This window comes from Mirounga angustirostris, unplaced genomic scaffold, assembly GCF_029215605.1.
Source record: "Mirounga angustirostris isolate CCGP_5_RB_7025 unplaced genomic scaffold, mMirAng1.0.hap1 SCAF_5, whole genome shotgun sequence".
NCBI classification, from domain to species: Eukaryota; Metazoa; Chordata; class Mammalia; order Carnivora; family Phocidae; genus Mirounga; species Mirounga angustirostris.
This window is the reverse complement of record NW_026991713.1, coordinates 109,889,718-109,908,680: the sequence shown is the minus strand read 5'-3', so window position 1 is coordinate 109,908,680 and position 18,963 is coordinate 109,889,718. Positions and strand designations below refer to the sequence as shown.

At 37.9% G+C, this 18,963-nt stretch overlaps 1 protein-coding gene across 5 annotated transcripts in view; it reads left to right on the top strand.

Moving 5' to 3' along the window:
• MPP7 (MAGUK p55 scaffold protein 7) overlaps window positions 1-16,178 on the top strand; it is a 367,939-nt gene extending 351,761 nt beyond the window's left edge. For all 5 annotated transcript variants that reach the window (XM_045874225.3, XM_064591873.1, XM_064591872.1 and 2 more), the window contains 4 exons: window positions 9,787-9,880; window positions 10,923-11,031; window positions 12,582-12,725; window positions 13,212-16,178. In XM_045874225.3, the coding sequence (XP_045730181.2) occupies window positions 9,787-9,880; window positions 10,923-11,031; window positions 12,582-12,725; window positions 13,212-13,391 (527 nt within the window). In that variant the 3' untranslated portion in view covers window positions 13,392-16,178. The remainder of the gene's footprint in view (window positions 1-9,786; window positions 9,881-10,922; window positions 11,032-12,581; window positions 12,726-13,211) is intronic.
• The last annotated feature ends 2,785 nt before the right edge of the window (window positions 16,179-18,963 follow it).

Sequence of the window (18,963 nt, the reverse complement as noted above, 5' to 3'; positions counted from 1 at the left end):
TAACCATCATCTGAGCTTTCAGTGAGTAATATTTTTGCTGGGGGAGGGTCTTGTCTTGAGGTGGCTGGCTGCTGACTGACCAGGGTGGTGGTTGCTGAAGGCGAGGGTGGCTATGGAAACTTCATAAAATAAGACAACAGTGAGGTTTGGTGCATCAATAGACTCTTCCATTCATGAACTATTTCTCTGTAGCATGCAGTTCTGTTTGATAGCATTTTACTCAATCCTCTCAAACATTGTGCTTCTTTATCAGCTCAGTTTAGGTAATATTCTAAATATTTTTTTGTCATTTCAACAATCTTCACAGATTCTTCACCATCTCAAGAAACCACTTTCTTTGCTCATCTATAAGAAGCATCTCCTCATCCATTAAAATTTTATCACAAAATGGCAGTAATTCAGTCACATCTTCAGGCTCCGCTTCTAATTATAATTTTTGTGCTGTTTCCACCACATCTGCAGTGACTTCCTCCACTCAAGTCTTGAACCCCCCAAGTCATCCATGAGGGTTGGAATCAGCTTCTTCCAAACTGTTAGTGTTGATACTTTGACCTCTTCCCATGAATCATAAATGTTCTTACTGGCATCTAGAATGGTAAATCTTTTCCAAAAGAAAATTTTCTTTCCATAACTCAGTTTTCAATTTACTTTGCCCAAAGCCATCAGAGGAATCACTATCTATGGTAGCCATAGCCTTACAAAAATGTATTTCTTAAATAAGAATTGAAAGTCACATTTATTCCTTGATCCATGGACTACAGAATGGTTGTTGTGTTAGCAGGCATGAAAATAACCTTAATCTTGTTGTACATCTCCATCAGAGCTCTTGGGTGACACAGTGCATTGTCAATGAGCAGTCCTATTTTATTTTATTTTATTTTATTACATTTTATTATGTTAATCACCATACTTACATCATTAGTTTTTGATGTAGTGTTCCATGATTCATTGTTTGCGTATAACACCCAGTGCTCCATTCAATACATGCCTTCTTTAATACCCATCACCAGGCCAACCCATCCCCCCACCCTCTCCCCTCTAGAACCCTCAGTTTGTTTCTCAGAGTCCATAGTCTTTCATGTTCGTCTCCCCCTCCGATTTCCCCCCCTTCATTTTTCTCTTCCTACTATCTTTATTTTTTTTAACATACAATGTATTATTTGTTTCAGAGGTCCAGGTCTGGATTCAACAGTCTTACACAATTCACAGCGCTTACCATAGCACATACCCTCCCCAATGTCTATCACCCAGTCACCCCATCCCTCCCACCCCCCACCACTCCAGCAACCCTCAGCTTGTTTCCTGCGATTAAGAATTCCTCGTATCAGTGAGGTCATATGATACATGTCTTTCTCTGATTGACTTATTTCTCTCAGCATAACACCCTCCAGTTCCATCCACATCATTGCAAATGGCAAGATCTCATTCCTTTGATGGCTGCATAATATTCCATTGTATATATATATGACATCTTCTTTATCCATTCATCTGTCGATGGACACCTTGGCTCTTTCCATAGTTTGGCTATCGTGGACATTGCTGAGCAGTCCTATTTTAAAAGGAATCTTTCTGAGCACTAGGTTTGAACAGTGGGCTTAAAATATCCAGTAAGCCGTGTTGTAAATAGATGTGCTGTCATCCTGGCTTTGTTGTTCCATTTATAGAGCACAGGCAGAGTAGATTCAGTTAATTCTTAAGGGCACTGCGATTTTCAAAACAGTCAATGAGCACTGGCTTCACCTTAAAGTCATCAGCTACATTCGCCCCTAACAAGCCAGACTGTCCTTTGAAGCTTGAAGCGAGGCATTGACTTTTCTCTAGCTATGAAAGTCCTAGATGGCATCTTCTTCCAATAGAAGTCTATTTCATTTAAGTGAAAATCTACTTAGTGTAGCCACCTTCATTAACGATCTTAGCTAGATCTTCTGGCTAACTTGCTCTAGCTTCTACATCAGCATTTGCTGCCTCATCTTGCACTATTCTGTTATGGAGACAGCTTCTTTCCTTAAACCTCATGAACCAACCTCTGCTAGCTTCCAACTTTTCTTCTGCAGTTTCCTCATCTCTCTCAGCCTTCAGAGAACTGAAGAGAGTCAGGGCCTTACTCTGGATCAGGCCTGGGCTTAGGAGAATGTCATGGCTGGTTTAATCTTCTCTCCAGACCACGCATACTTTCTCCATAGCAATAATACGGCTGTTTCACTTTCTTACCATTCGTGTATTCACTGGAGTAGCACTTTTTAATTTACTCCAAGAATTTTTCTTTGCGTTCACAACTTGACTCGTGCGAGAGCTTTCAGCCAATTTCAGCTTTCCACATGCCTTCCTCACTAAGCTTAATCACGTCTAGCTTTTGATTTAAAGTGAGAAGGTGGGACTCTTCCTTTCACTTGAACACTTAGAAGCCATTGTAGGGTTATGAATTGTCCTAATTTCAATATTGTTGTGTCTCAGGGAATGGGGAGGCCTGAGGAAAGGGGGAGAGATTGGGGAAATGGCTGGTCAGTGGAGCAGTCGAACACACACATTTGTTGATTAAGGTCACTATCTTATGTGGGTGCAGTTCATGGCACCCCAAAACAACTACGATAGTAACATCAAAGGTCACTGATCACAGATCACTATAACAAATATAATAATGAAAAAGTTGGAAATATCACAAAAATTACCAAAATGTGACATAGAGACACAAATGAGCAAATGCTGTTGGAAAAATGGCGCTGAGAGATTTGCCACAAACCTTCAATTTGTTTTAAAAACAAAACAATGAGAAACAGTATCTGCGAAGCACAATAAAACAAGGTATGCCTATATGTGTGTAGTGGTATCTCATTGTACTTCAATTTGCATTTAATTAATGACTAATGATGTTGAGCATCATTTCGTGGACCCACTCATTTATGCATCTCCTTTGGTGAAGTGCTTATTCAAATATTTTGTCCATTTTTAAAAATTGCATTGTCTCACTGAGTTTGAGAATTCATTATATATTCTGGATATGTGTCCCTTATGTGATAAATGTATTATTCATATATTCTTCTCAGTCTGTGGATTGGCCTTTTTTTTTTTTTTAGACTGTGCGCACAAGGTGGGGGAGGGGCAGAGGGAGAGAGAGAATCTTAAGCAGGCTCTGCACCTGGCACAGATCCTGAGATCATGACCTGAGCCAAAATCAAGAGTTGGTTGCTTAACCGACTGAGCCACCCAGGCATCCCACCTTTTTATTTTTTTAATGGTGTTTTTCAAAAACCAGCAGTTTTTAATTTTGACAAAGTCTGATTTATCATTTCATGTTTTGTGCTTCTGGTGCTCTAAAAATCCTTTATCTCAGGACCATAAAGACATTCTGCTTTTTCTAGAAGTTTTATAGTTTTACATTTTACATTGAGGTCTTGATCCATTTCAAGTTGTTTTTTCGTGTTGTTTAGCAGATTTGCCTTGTTCCTGATCTCAAGGGAAAACAACTCCCATCTTTTACCATTAAGTATGTTGTTGACTCATTGATTGCCCTGTTATTTGTTTGAAAGCAGTCTCTGCAATTCCTAGTTTGCAGAGACTTTTTGTCATGAAAGGGTGTTGAAATTTTTTCTAATGCTCTTTCTGGATACATTGAAATGATGTATTATCCTTCATTCTGTTAATATGGTGAATTCCATTGATTTTCAAATGTTCAGCTAACCTCTCATTCATGAGATAAACTCTACTTGGTCATGATCTCATATCTTTTGAAAAAATGTATTGTCCAATTTGACTTGCTAATATTTTTGTTAAGGACTTTTGCACCTAAATTTATGATGGAGATTGGTGTGTAATGTTTTCTAATTCTAATCTAAGCAGTTTGTTAGATTTTGCTATTAGGGTTATACTAATATCATAAAATGAATTAAGCAGTAATCCCTCTTTATGCAAAAATATGTTGATGTGGGATTTGTGTTATTTCATTCCTAATGGTGGACAGACTTCATCGGCCATCTAGGCCTGGAATCTTTGGGGGAAGGTTTTAAAAAACAGATTTATTTAGGGGTGCCAGGGAGGCTCAGTCAGTTAGGCATCTGCCTTTGGTTCGGGTCATGATCCTGGGATCCTGAGATCAAGTCCCACATCAGGCTCCCTGCTCTGCAGGGAGTCCACTTCTCCTTCTGGCCCTCCCCGTGCTTGTGTGTGTTCTCTCTCTCTCAAATAAATAAAATCTTTAAATAATAGATTTATTCAGTAGATACAGGGCTGCTCAGATATTGTCTCCTCTTGTTTCAATTTTGATTCTTTATGCTTTTCAAGAAATTTATCCATGTCATCTAAATTGTCAAATATGTTGGCATAAAGTAATGCATAATATTCTCTAATCCTTTTTAATGTTCAAAGGATCTTTGGTAATAACTCCTTTTTCATTATTTATATTGGTAATTTTTGTTCTCTTTTTCTTAATCACTGTAATTAGATTTTAAATTTTTATTGTTTTTCTTTATTGTCTTTTTTTCTATTTTGTTAATTTGTTTATTATTCACTTCTCCTTGGCTCGGGTTTACTTTGATCTTTGCTTTCTACCAATTTTTAAGATGAACTTTACTGATTTTAGATCTTCTTTTCTGATAGAAGTACATAAAGGCATAAGTTTCCTGCTACACACTATGTTCTTCATGTACTTCACAGTATTTGCTCACTTTTATTGTTTCATTTTTGAGTCATAATTATTTTGAAGTGTGTTATTTAATATTTGAGGTTATCCTAGATATCAGTTTTTCATTATTTTATGGTTAGAGAATTTACTCCTTATGATTTGGATTCTTTTAAATTCATTGGGACTTTTTTTTTAATCTTTTTATTTTTTTATTCTTATGTTAATCCCCATACATTTTTTTATTCTTATGTTAATCCCCATACATCATTAATTTTAGATGTAGTGTTCCATGATTCATTGTTTGTGCATAACACCCAGTGCTCCATGCAGAATGTGCCCTCCTCAATACCCACCACCAGGCTAACCCATCCTCCCACCCCCCTCCCCTCTAGAACCCTCAGTTTGTTTTTCAGAGTCCATCGTCTCTCGTGGTTTGTCTACCCCTCCGATTTCCCCCACTTCATTCTTCTCCTCCTGCTACCTTCTTCTTCTTCTTTTTTTTCTTAACATATATTGCATTATTTGTTTCAGAGGTACAGATCTGAGATTCAACAGTCTTACACAATTCACAGTGCTCACCATAGCACATACCCTCCCCAATGTTTCTCACCCAGCCACCCCATCCCTCCCACCCCACCCCCCACTCCAAAGACAACCGACAGAATGGGAGAAGATATTTGCAAATGACATATCAGATAAAGGGCTAGTATCCAAAATCTATAAAGAACTCATCAAACTCAACACCCAAAGAACAAATAATCCAATCAAGAAATGGGCAGAAGACATGAACAGACATTTTTCCAAAGAAGACATCCAAATGGCCAACAGACACATGAAAAAGTGCTCAATATCGCTCAGCATCAGGGAAATCCAAATCAAAACCTCAATGAGATACCACCTCACACCAGTCAGAATGGCTAAAATTAACAAGTCAGGAAACGACAGATGTTGGCGGGGATGCGGAGAAAGGGCAACACTCCTACACTGTTGGTGGGAATGCGAGCTGGTGCAGCCACTCTGGAAAACAGTATGGAGGTTCCTCAAAAAGTTGAAAATAGGGCTACCATATGATCCAGCAATTGCACTACTGGGTATTTACCCCAAAGATACAAAAGTAGGGATCCGAACGGGTACGTGCACCCCGATGTTTATAGCAGCAATGTCCACAATAGACAAACTGTTGAAAGAGCCAAGATGTCCATCGACAGATGAATGGATAAAGAAGAAGTGGTATATATATACAATGGAATATTATGCAGCCATCAAAAGGAATGAGATCTTACCATTTGCAACGACGTGGATGGAACTGGAGGGTATTATGTTGAGCGAAATAAGTCAAACAGAGAAAGACATGTATCATATGATCTCACTGATATGAGGAATTCTTAATCATTGGGACTTTTTATGGGCCAGCATATGATCTACCTTTTGACAAATGCATCATCTACACTTGAAAATAATGTGTATTCTTCAGTTACTGGATGTAGTAGTACACAGGTATTAATTAGACCCCTGAGGTTGGTGATGGTGTGTAGATCCCCTGTGTCTTACTGATACTTTGTCTAGTTCTATCAGTTGTTGAGAGGCAGTAAAACCCATTCTGATTGTGAACTTGTCCATTTCTCCATTTAACTCAGCCAATTTTTGCCTCATGTACTTTCAAGTTCTGTTATTATGTGTGTACAAATTTATAATTGTTAATTTAAGTTTCTCTTATGAAACATTCGTCTTTGTCTCTGGTCATACTTTTTTTTCAAGTCTCTTGTCTGATACTAAAGTAGCCACTTCAGCACCTTATGCTTACTGTTTACATGGTACATACACTGTCTTCTACCTGTTCATTTCCAGCTTATCTGTGTCTTTAATGTGTCTTTCTTATAAACTAATAGACAGCATGTACTAGGGTCTTGCTTTTTCACCTATTCTCTGCCTTTTAATTGGAGTATATAAACCAATTAACATTTATTGAGTTATGGAAATGATTAAATTTAACATACGATTAAGTTTTTGTTTATCCCGTTTGTTTTTGTTTTTGTTTTTGTTTTGCTTTTTATTTCTTCTTTTTTTTTATTTGAATGTTTATTAGTGTTCCATTTCAGTTTACTTATTGGCTCTCTGCTTCTGTGTCTTTGCATTACTTGTTATTGGTTGCTCTAGGGATTACAACAGGCTTAGTGTCTAACCATTGACAGTCTGCTTAGAATTAACTTCATGCCATTTCACATAATATATAGAAACCTTGCAATCATATAAATCCCTTTTTCCTAGTCTTTTTTGTTCTAGTTGACAAATGTGTTACATTGCGTACAGATATTATAACTTTTAAATCAGTTGTATATATATTTTATATATATGTGTCTATATTATATATATGTATATGTATGTTTAAGGAATGTAAGAGGAAAAAACAGACTTTTATTTCTACTCAACTATTCTTTCTGTTGCTTTCTTCATTTCTTGAAGATATAAATTCCTTCTTAACATTTCCTTTTAGCCTAAGAACTTTCTTGAATATTCTTTTAGAACAGATATGCTGATGAATTATTAGTCTCTCTTCTTCTGAAAAGGTGTTTGTTTTGCTTTTTTCTCCTGAAGGATATTTTAGGTGAAGTTCTTTTCTTTCAGTACTTTAAGTCTAGATATTATTTCATTGAGTTCTTGTTTTTACGATTTATAATAAATCTGTAGCCACTGAAATCATTATTCCTCATGTGTACTGTATTGGTTTTTACTGGATGCTTTCAAGATTTTTTTTTATCCTTGACTGTTAGTACTCTGGTTTTGATGTGTCTAGGCATGATTTTTCTCTGAATTTATCCTATTTGAGATTTGTTGAGCTTCTGAAATTTATAAAATATATGTCTTTCACCAGATTTTAGCAGCTTGGGGCCACTGTTTCTTCAAATACATTTTTTTTTTGCCTCGATAATCTTTTTCGTCTCCTCTGGCATCCAAATTACACATTTATTTCCCAGGTCCCTCAGGTTCCATTTATATCTTTTCAATCTTTTTTTTCTTTGTTGCTCAGATTTTATAATTTCCATTGATCTATCTTCAAGTTCATTGACTATTTTCTCTGTCCTCTCCATTCTGCTACCTAGCCCATCTAGCAACTTGTTTGTTAGATATTGTATATTTCCATTCTAACATTTCCATTTGATTCTCCTTTATAGTTTCTATTTCTCTGAGAATTTATATTTCCATTCATTTCAGATGTTTTCCTTTACCTTATAAAACACAGTTATAAACACATAAGTTCTTAAATTCTTAAATTCTTTGGTAGTTCTAACTTCTGGGTCATTCAGAGTTGCCATCTACCATTTTCCCCTTGAGAATTGGTCATAATTTTTTGGTTCTTTTATATTAAATGATTTTAAATTGCATTCTGGATGTTATGAATGCAGTGTTGTATCAACTCTAGGTCCTGCTTACAGTGGAGCAGAAAATACAGGATTAACTTAAAAACAAAAACCCTGAGGAGTTGCAGTGCCAACATGGCAAGTGAAAACCTGGATATAGCCCATCCTTACTGCTGATTACAGCTAAAAACTCTGGGCCTGAGATAGCGGTCGGAGCACTTTGAAAATGAGTAAAGCAGGAAGATGGTGGAGGGGAGTCAACATTCCGGAGAATGTTTTCATTTTAGCAAGTCATCACCCTTTTATGTTCATACCGTAAGTTCTGTCTCATTTTCTGTGAGTTGTGGTTTCAATCTCAGTTCAGTTCTCTTAAGTTTTTGCTACACTGATTTGGGTCTTCCCTGTCACATGTGGTTCAGGGGTGAGTCTGATAGTTGTGTGCATAGTTCAAATCTCAGCTCTTTCTCTAAGTCTTTTCTACATTGGTTTGGGGGTGTTCTGTGCTGCTGTTATTCACGGGTTAGGCTGAGACTTGTGTATTCTAATCTCAGTTCACATATGAAAATATTGCTGTGTTACCTTGAGTCTGAATTGCAAGTGTATAGCTCAGGGGTTATTCTTCAGCTAGTTTTGGTTCCTTCACAGCTTTAGAGTATCTTCTTCATCCAGTCTTCCTGGATTACCTCCACACTCTTCAATTTGTAAGGGCTTTTTAAAAGTTTTTTCTTTGTTCTTTTCACCAAAAAGGCTCCTACTGGAATTTAGTCACACAGAACAGCATGATGCTCTGCAAATGTTCCCACCCTCAGGGCAAAGCTAAGAAGAAATAAAAGTTAAAACTCTACCCCATGCAGGTTGATTCCTCGCCACAGTCTACCTGCTTTTTATTTATTTTCAGAGTGCTGAGATAGTTGTCTGGGCCCAGAGTTTTTAGCTGAAATCTGCAGGAAGGATGGGCTATGGTCAGTTTTTTGCTTGCCCTATCAGCATGCAACTCCTTAGGTTTGGTTATGTTTTTACAGTTAATCCTGTATTTTCTGCTCCATTATAACTTAGTAGCAGATAGGCAACATTACTGAACATTTGGAAGTTCAGTAGTATTCTAAGAAGGTGTTTATAATTTTGCAAAGGAGGAATGAATAGCATTTAGTCTTCGAATTCAGTCAATTAGTAAAACAAAACATTGATGGCATACTTACTATGTGCTGTGTATGGAAGACAGTAAAATAATTTCAGAGTTTACCTTACAACCTAGTAGGCATTAGGCTTGCTTCAATGAATAACGATCAGTAAGTATGGTAATAAGCATATTATCTGCAAAAGACAGGAGTTTTTCCTCAAGGGTTAAAATACTATTTTTACTTAACTAACATTATAACCTTCAAAATAATGAATAGCACAGACACAATGCAATTTAATCTTGAATCCATATTCAAATCAGTGTTGTACTTTCATATCGGTAGAGAAAATCTGAATGACACTTTAATCAATTTGCTTTTTTCTAAGTTTTTAAATCTGGTTTATGAAAAACACATTATTTTTTATTTAAAGATTTTATTTGATAGAGAGCGTGAGCACAAGCAGGGTGAGGGGCAGAGGGAGAAGCAGGCTCTCCGCTGAGCAGGGAGCCTGATGCAGGGCTTGATCCCGGGACTCTGGGATCATGACCTGAGCCGAAGGCAGACGTTTAACCTACTGAGCCACCCAGATGCCCTGAAAAATACTTTAATACATGATGATTTCTTTTTTAGTGTCCTCCTTAGGGTAGCTGATGTAAACTTTTGTAAACTCTTTTTAATTAAATCGCAGACACGACCAGAGCAAGAAGAAGCCAGGAGAGCGATGGTGTGGAATATATTTTCATTTCCAAGCATTTGTTCGAGACAGATGTACAAAATAACAAGTATGTGGCGGTTTTTTGTGTGACTCTTGTTTTTAAGCCTGTGCCTCTGTATCCAGTTTCCAGGGAACTGAGGGTTCCCTTCCATTTGAAATAAATTTTAAGTTTTATAATATCTGAAATGGATAAAAAGGTGATAATTCAGTTAGTAGGTGTTATCAGTCTTCACCTGTAATTTTTTAATAACCTAGAGCTGCTATGTTTCTGGTAAGTTCAATGGGTAGGAATTATTTTGAAGGATGAGGGAATGTTGCTCATATATTATTGTGACCTCTTTCCACCCCACTCATTGAATCTTAACATAGAATTTGAATAGAATTTTCTTTAAAAAACTAACAACAATGTAATAGATCCCTAGTTCGACCATCTCTCCCGCATGCACCTCTCACCCTCATTGGCTCTTCAAAAAATTAAAATACTGTTCATCACCTTGCTTGTACCACGTCCCCTGGCCAGCTCTAACCCTCCCCCCCCAACCTCCCCAGGTCCTCCATTTGCTTCAGCGTGAATATTTTAGGGTATCAGGAAGCAATGTGTGTTTTAATGTGAGATTTGGGGATTTTATTGAAACATCAAAATGCTTTTTTCCACGTTTGGCACAGCGATTGTGTTTTTATAGCACGTAATCGGCTGCCCTGCTTCCATTAGCCACCAGGCAGCCCCTCCTGTCGTTCTAAAGCTGAGCGTGGTTATTCTGTAGCGTGCAGTGAAAGTTCAGTAGTTTCTATTGTTTGGCTTATTCACTGCTTTATTGCATTGCATTAGTTCTGAAAAAGAGGTGATGGAAAACAGAGTACTGCTGGCCTGAAGTACTTTTTTTCTGCTTAAGTGTAATACAAGCAAGTGTTACTGATTTGAAAATGTAAAATACAAGATTTTTAAAAATTGACATTCTGGAGGACTTGGCCCTACTTATTTTATTGAACACAGTAAAAAAAAAAATTACATGTTCAGCAAAAATCTTTTCTATATTTGAATTATGTCTTCCCACTTATATCTATAATTAATTCACAAATGGCTCTGATTTAGATCTGATTTCCTACAGGTTTATTGAATACGGTGAATATAAAAACAACTACTACGGGACGAGTATAGACTCCGTGCGGTCTGTCCTAGCTAAAAACAAAGTTTGTTTGTTGGATGTTCAGCCTCATGTAAGTGAACAATGAACTATTCAGTACCATTCTGGCCCATGTGAGCTACCACACTCCATGTGAACCTTTCAATCTGGGGGTAAATCTGAAGGCTGCTCACTTTGGGCATATCTGTGGCTTTCCTAATGACAAAAGCATTTAAATGTAATTTGAGAAGTCTCTGGTGAGAGGAAAATAAAAAAGGCCCATAATGTTAAAAAAGAGGAGTTAGGGGAAGCCACAAGATCTGTTTGTAACTCTTGTTTATATTCTGTGTTAGCCAAGTACAAGACTCTTAGATATTTCTTCTGTGTAAAATACGGTGCTACGTGTATAATGGATTTTTAAGTGTTAAGTCTGATTATAAGTGTTTGTAATTTTTACAATGGACACTTTGGTTCTTGGCCTTCTTTTGAGTCTCTACATATCCTAGAAGCATACACCCTGTACACAGAGCTGTGGGACATTTCACAGGAATTGAACTGAATGAGATCCTTCCTGCGGCTGTCAGCTGAATCCTTGCTGGCAGCCGGGGAATGCTTAGGAACACTTTGGACCAAGGATGCCAGTGGATGAAGCCATTCCGTTCTTACTGAACCATATCTCCTCCAGCAGAGACCCTCCCCATAGCGTTTTCCTTGTTACCCAGGGGCCACAGAGTCTCGCTCCACTGATGGGTACACAACCTCCAAGAGTGAGTGGCCTGGAGAAGCCCTTCATTCTTCTTCAGGAAGATGAATCTGGAGTCAAAGCGCCCCAAGAATCAGTAGGGCAGCTGACCCCTTCACGTAGGCACCGGCGATGAGTAGACTACTCCTGCTTGTGCAGCCGGCTCTGTGCCAGGGCCCTGGGTCTAGTCGTGTACAGCTTTGTCAGTGCAGGTCCAGCTCTCTGTCCGAGAGCCTCACTAGCCCTCCGGACGTATGGATCCTCCGGCTGCACCCCCACACCCCACCATAACCTTTCAGGGGAGTTTGTGGTCTGTACTCACGTTCTGAGGAGGCCCTGACACACAGGTCAAGAGGCTCCCTCCACTCCCACCCTTTTGCCATTCCCCCTAGACTGTAGACGAGTCCTCAGAAGCATAGCGGAAATAATGTAAGATATTTTGATGGGAGAATGTTGACAAGCTTCATGGAAAGCGGAAGTCTTGCCCACAGAACGGCAAACAAGACAGACAGAATGACAGACTCCTGTTTGAGATCAGGAAGAGGCTTAGGTGGGATGGTTGGAAAACTTTCATGTGCAGACACTTAACGCATAGCATCTTTTGAGTATTTGATTTAAAAATCAGTTTTATGATATTTTTAGCTGCTTCTGTCCAATATGAATTATGACATTTTTCAAAACATTTTAAAAGGCAAGTTATATTCTCCAACATTTTTTCAGGGGTATATAATTATGACATTTAATTATGACATTTAACTGATTGAATAATATATTGAAAGAGCTACTGGCCTTAATTAGATAATTTTAAGGAATTTTCTCCTTTGAAAGAAACTTTGGTTTACTGTAAAATTCACTCATGACATTATGAAGAAATAAAAGAAGACTTATTTTCTTCCTTGCAGACAGTGAAGCATTTAAGGACCCTAGAATTTAAGCCCTATGTGATATTTATAAAGCCTCCATCAATAGAGCGTTTGAGGGAGACAAGAAAAAATGCAAAGATTATTTCAAGCAGAGATGACCAAGGTGCTGCAAAGCCTTTTACAGTAAGTACAGTGATGCTCAGTAAGAAGATGTAAGTGGTACTTGAAATCATACATGTGGGAGCCACTACTTTCGGAAAACATGGTGTAGTAGATGCTGTGATCCAAAACCCGATAAAAGACAGAATTGTATTTGGGTACAGACATTTTGAGTGATTGCGCTGTACTGGCTTTCTGTGCTTCTATGAATAGATCTTCAAATTATATTGACTGAACTATCCCTGTAATAATAAGTGAATGAGTGACAATCCTGAAATTCACGAAAGGTGGGAACTTTGATTCTGTGCAAGCAGTTGAGCAGATCCGAGAGAGAACATCAGAAGGTATGACGTCTGAAGAACTTGCAGTTCAAGAGGGTCATTTTCATTTGTGGCTGAAAGAATAAACACAGAATAGCATTTGATAAACCAGTTGTGGAAATGTCTGCGTCCATGTAAAGTGATGTAATTGCCTGGTTAACCAAAGTTTTTTTAATTCTTCCTTTTGCAGGAAGAAGACTTTCAGGAAATGATTAAATCTGCACAGATAATGGAAAATCAGTATGGTCATCTTTTTGACAAAATTATAGTAAATGATGACCTTACCGTGGCATTCAATGAGCTAAAAACAACTTTTGACAAATTAGAGACAGAAGCCCACTGGGTTCCAGTGAGCTGGTTACATTCATAACTAAGGGAAATTCCCACAATCATCTTTTTTGTAGAGTGCATGATGAAATCAGTTACCGTTCTGGTGGTAGGGCTTTTTAATCTATATCACTGTTGTAGATGTGCAGTCTTGCTTAAAACTGAATGTTGGTTTTGTTTGTATCTTTATCCAGCCTTACTTCAAACACAATATTTGAGTAGAAGATCCAAAATCAAAATTTGCACAGTACTGTATTTTGAGCAGAGCTTTGAACTTTTTGGTTGTCTTTAATATACAGCTGTATCTCCAAGATGAGGTTGGACTTTTTAGAGAGAAACAGCTAGGGAATTGATACTGGAGTTCAGTGCTTCAGCAGGTCTCAGACGTGGTCCCTCCATCAAGTTTGTACGTTAACAGTTGAAGGTACTAACTTAGCAGCCTTGAGCAGCTCCAGGCAAACAGGACAGCTTTGCTGTTCTTTGGATGGGTCACTATAGGTTCACCTAGGCTGACAATAAGGCGTCCTCTTGCTATTCTAAAAGCGCAACCTTTTTCTTACATATATACAATATAGTCAGAGTGTATTTAAAAATCTTTCTTAAAGGAATTACGACACGTTTGCCTTAGTGAGTGGCCTGCATGTTATAGCTTGAGACGACCTCTTAGGACTACATATCAGTGACTCGAGTATTTAATGAGGGAAGATACGACTTTTAAAAATGATTGTATATGTAACTAAAAGCCCTTCCTTATGGTGTTAGTCTTTGTAAGGTTGGTGATATCTTGGGGCAAGTAATGATTACGAAGGACATTTTTATTTGTAAATCCTCAGACAGGATTTCCAGAGTCACTATCCAATAAATTATAAGAATGTGATTCCTATTCTCAAAGTAGATGTTTTACATGTTACTGATACAGTTAAAATGTGATCATTTTTCACATGTGCAATTGATCATATACTTAAATTGCACTAAAATGTATTTTAGAAAAACTTTTCGTATAATGTTAACTTACCTCTTCATCATCAAAATAATTCTTAACACTGGTCAGGTACCATCCTAATCTTACCATTTTTAAAGAATCTTAAGAAAGACTCGTAAATAATTTAGATGGGCTCTCATTTTTCTTTGTTACTACTGAACTTCAGCATACTAGAAAGAGCCATAAGTTGTTTAAGAGAACGTCTTGCCATTCTTGCATGCAGTAAGACCCTGCCAATCAAAAATCATCACATCTATGACTTTCAAACAGAAAATATTTTTTGTTGATTTGTAAAGAGAGTTTAGATGTCATAAGAAAAATAGAATGTAGTGAAATTTTATATATTTATAAAATCTTTGAAAGGCGTATTTTTTTAATTATCAAATGGAGCTATTCATAAAATAAATTGTATGTAAAGATGTCATAATTTAAAAGAGTAGTTTTATAAGTCAGGGTCAACATTCCATGTAAATATTTGACCTTTGTTCGTTCACAGATAGCCCACGAGTGTTATATGTGCACTGTGCACTTGGTAGCATTATCCACTGGATTTCCTTCAGACGCGTCAAATTTCATATTAGAAACAGAGACAAAAACTGCTGTAATGGTCTTGATACACACTCTCACTAAAACAATCAGACCAGATGTTACTTAACATGATCCAGACAGTGAGTTCTAAGTTTATAAAGTCAATAGCAAGCCATCTAGATTTTTAAAGGAGTGGGGAAGAGGGCTGCCGTACTTTAAAGTTGTATGGCTGCTCTAAGAAAATACAACTCTTAGACAGAGAGTTTGGGTAGAATAGACTCCTCTTTGAACACTAAGATCTCCTATAAATCAAAGCTTCCTGTACAAGGAGTAATGGGAAACGTGTAATTATCTAGGCAATTGTCTAAATAATTTAATTTAGGCAGTCCAACCAAATTCTTTACTGTGGGGGTAGAGGGTAGTGTAATGTGGTGGAAACAGAGTCCTTCTGGCTGTTGGTGGCGATGGGGTGTTATTTAAAAATATAACTGTCCAGGGGCGCCTGGGTGGCTCAGTCGTTGAGCGTCTGCCTTCAGCTCGGGTCGTGATCCCAGGGCCCTGGGATCGAGCCCCACGTTGGGCTCCCTGCTTAGCGGGGAACCTGTTTCTCCCTCTCCCACTCCCCCTGTTTGTGTTCCCTCTCTTGCTGTGTGTCTCTCTCTGTCAAATAAATAAATAAAAATCTTAAATATATATATATATATATATATAACTGTCCAGACCTTTCTCCCTTTTCACACTAGAATTTTTTGTTTGTTTGTTTTTAATGAAAAGGGGCACCCTGGCAATTTGAGAAATGTTTTATTAGGTTAAAACTGAGTAAGGCAGTGCCAAGGGCTCGTTGATAACTGTTGCGGAAGGCCCTGGACTCTTGCGTCTGCACCCAGACCACCTCTAGCAAGGAGACGTGCCCGGCGCTCCTCACTGTACTAGTTTGGCTGGCTCCCAAGACAGTGTCAGCCACTGTTGCAGAGAAGAGGAATGTTTATAGTTTTGAGTCCGTATATTTAAAATCTGAGATCAGGAAATTCTATATTCCCGTGACTACCAAATTAGAGTCAGTTAAAAATAAAAAGGTGAAATTGAAGTATTTTTTTCCTGTTGCTTTACTTATATAGATGTTCTTAATATCTTTAAGGCTGACATTCCTGGTATTGTATAATGATTGAATGTATCTAAATTGTAATAATTTAAAATTAACAAACCTGTAATCTTCATAGATTTACGAAACTGTTATTAAAAGCTGCTTGAAGATCTGGATTTCTGTTATTTTCTTTTTGACTAGTAAGGATTTCTAAATAAATGTAATGGAAAACCTTTGATCTTCATAAAGTATCTTCAAATCTGTTCTTGCGCTTGGGTATTTAGGATATTGCTTCCCATGGTGGATCAAATTCTGTTTTCTACTCTGATGCCAAGTGGTTCCTTTGAACTTGCCATGTCTAAAATTAAACTTCATGTTTAACTGGGTTGTTTGAGAGATGGAACTTACTAGTCCTGCTCCTCCCCACACAGTGCAGCCATTTAAAGATACGGAGAAATAAAGGGGGGGTGGACGATCGGGGCCCATCCGTGATGGGATCGTCCCTTCTCCTGCTCCTCGCCATCAGGAACTAGAGCATTATCCACATCCTGTTCCTGAATTCCAGTCAGGCAAAACGAAACTTTTTTATTTAGCTGTACATGAGGACAAACTGCCACCTGCTTAGATACACAAGCTAACTAGCAGCGGCCTTGCTTCAACAGTTGGGCCAGTTGGCCCCAGCTGTGCTTCCATGGAAAGACTGTACAGGATAGCAGCTGGAGCGTGGGATCTGGAGCCACACCTCCGGAGTCAGGTTCTGGTTTTGCCTATTACCAGCTTTGCAGCCTTGACACAGTCCTTTAGCCTCTCTGATCAGGTCATAATTCTGCTTACCTCATGGGATCGTTGTGGGCATGGAAGAGCTGATTCACGTAAAGTACTTGGAACAAAACCTGGGAAAGAAATATTCAATAACTGTGAACTCCTGTGTCATAGCGATTATTCTCACATCACACAATTTTAAAATAGCTCTGTAATCACCCCATATAAACAGTTCTCCATTAGCAAATTCACTGGAAGTTTCCTAATAATTTCTATGATGGTTTTATTATGTAAAAAACATCCATTACTTCCAAGTTATACATCAGGACCTAATTAAGTAATCCTATACAGGGAAGTGAACAGATTTTTATTTTTAGCCACTGGTATGTAATAGAACTTCTATCAATTTGAAAGAAATGTCCCTTAATTGTATTAATGCCTTTTCTTCTGCTGCCACACTTCCTTTCCAAAGGAGAAGGAGCGAGCATCCTTACCCTCAAGCTCCTAGAGGGCAGGGAGTATTTTTTGAAACTGCTGTCTTATACACACACTCTGACGCTGGACCAACAACTGCCGACCAAACTGTACTTATGACATCTGTATGATTTCCATTCACTATCTCACCTAATAAAATAGCAACCACACTATTTTCACTGCATTGTGCTTCCCGGTGTTGCTATAACTTGAGCCAGAGCTGGAAACATGAGATCTGGTAATTTGGAGAGGGTTTACCCTTTTTATGCATGCACAGTTTATAATTTTCTCAAAAAGCTGTTGCATTAAGTCAGAACTTGTTGCACCTATGCCTATAAGAACTGGTTAATCCACAAAAAGTGGCTATTATCAGAAGCAGACTTGTATAGCATAATATGCAATTTTGTTTAGTCCGCCTGAGTCCTGGTCCTTAGTGATGAATCAAGACAATTTGCACTTTGCAGGGATTAGTCTGAGTTGGTCGTGCTACCCAATTCCAGGTAATGTCTGTTGGAGAAGCTGTGAATAAGAGTTGTTCCTCTGATTTACTTTATCAAAGATTAAACATCTGCGTGAGGTAAGAGATCTTTTATGCCTTTGTTGTTTGAGATACTTCAATTATTTTGTGATGTTTGCCAATATGACAGCCATAATCCCAACCTTAAACCAGAGGATAATAAAGGTCAATCTGTGGAATGCCCGAGTAGAAAAAAGAAAAAATCCTAAATCCATGATATTATCGAGCTGTTGAACTGATCCTGGGACCTCCTTCCACTAATTGCTGAATACACAATAAAGGTTCTCATGGACTGTTGATGGGAATGTACATTGGTGCAGCCACTGTGGAAAACAACAACTATGGAGGTTCCTCAAAAGGTTAAAAACAGAACTGCATTATGATCCGGCAATACCACTTCTAGGTATATATCTGAAAGAAATGAAATCACTATCTCAAAGAGATATCTGTACTCCCATGTTAATTGCAGCATTACTCATAATAGGCAAGACAAGGAAACAACTTAAGTGTCCATCAACAGATGAATGGATAAAGAATGGATATATACACACACCAATATTATTCAGCTATGAGAAAGAAGGAGATTCTGCATTTGCAACGTGGATGGATTTTGAGGGTCTTATACTAAATGGAGTAAGTCAGAGAAAGGCAATAACTATGTTCTCATTTATATATGTATTCTGAAAAAGGCAAACTCAGAATGTAGGACGGTCATTGCCCGGGGCTGGAGGGTAGGGGAAATGGGGAGATGCTGATCAAGGGTACAAACTTCCAGTTACAAGAGAAATAAATTCTGGGGCTCAAATGTCCAACATACTGACTATAGCTAACAACTTTCAAGTACATTATACAGTATAGTTAAGAGTAGATTTTATCACCACACACAGAAAAAAGGTAATTATATGAGGTCTTGGAAGTGTTAACTAACACTGTTGCAATCCTCTCACAATACATACGTGTATTAAATCATCACCTTGTACACCCTAAACTTATGCAATGTTACAGGTCAATTATACTTCAATAAAGCTGAAAAAATATAAATGTTCTGATGGTTTAAGTCACTGTTAGGCTGTTTACCTGGAAAGCAGCATCCATGAGTAACTCAGGCCTCGCTCACTCTTCCCTTCACTTACCAAAGGCGGTCTTTCTGCTCAGCTGTCAACAAGCCCTGGAGTGAGACACAGTGATTGAACTTGAAAACACTCTGGAACCATAAAAATCATATAATCATCTCAATAGATACAGAAAAGCACTTGATAAAATTCAAC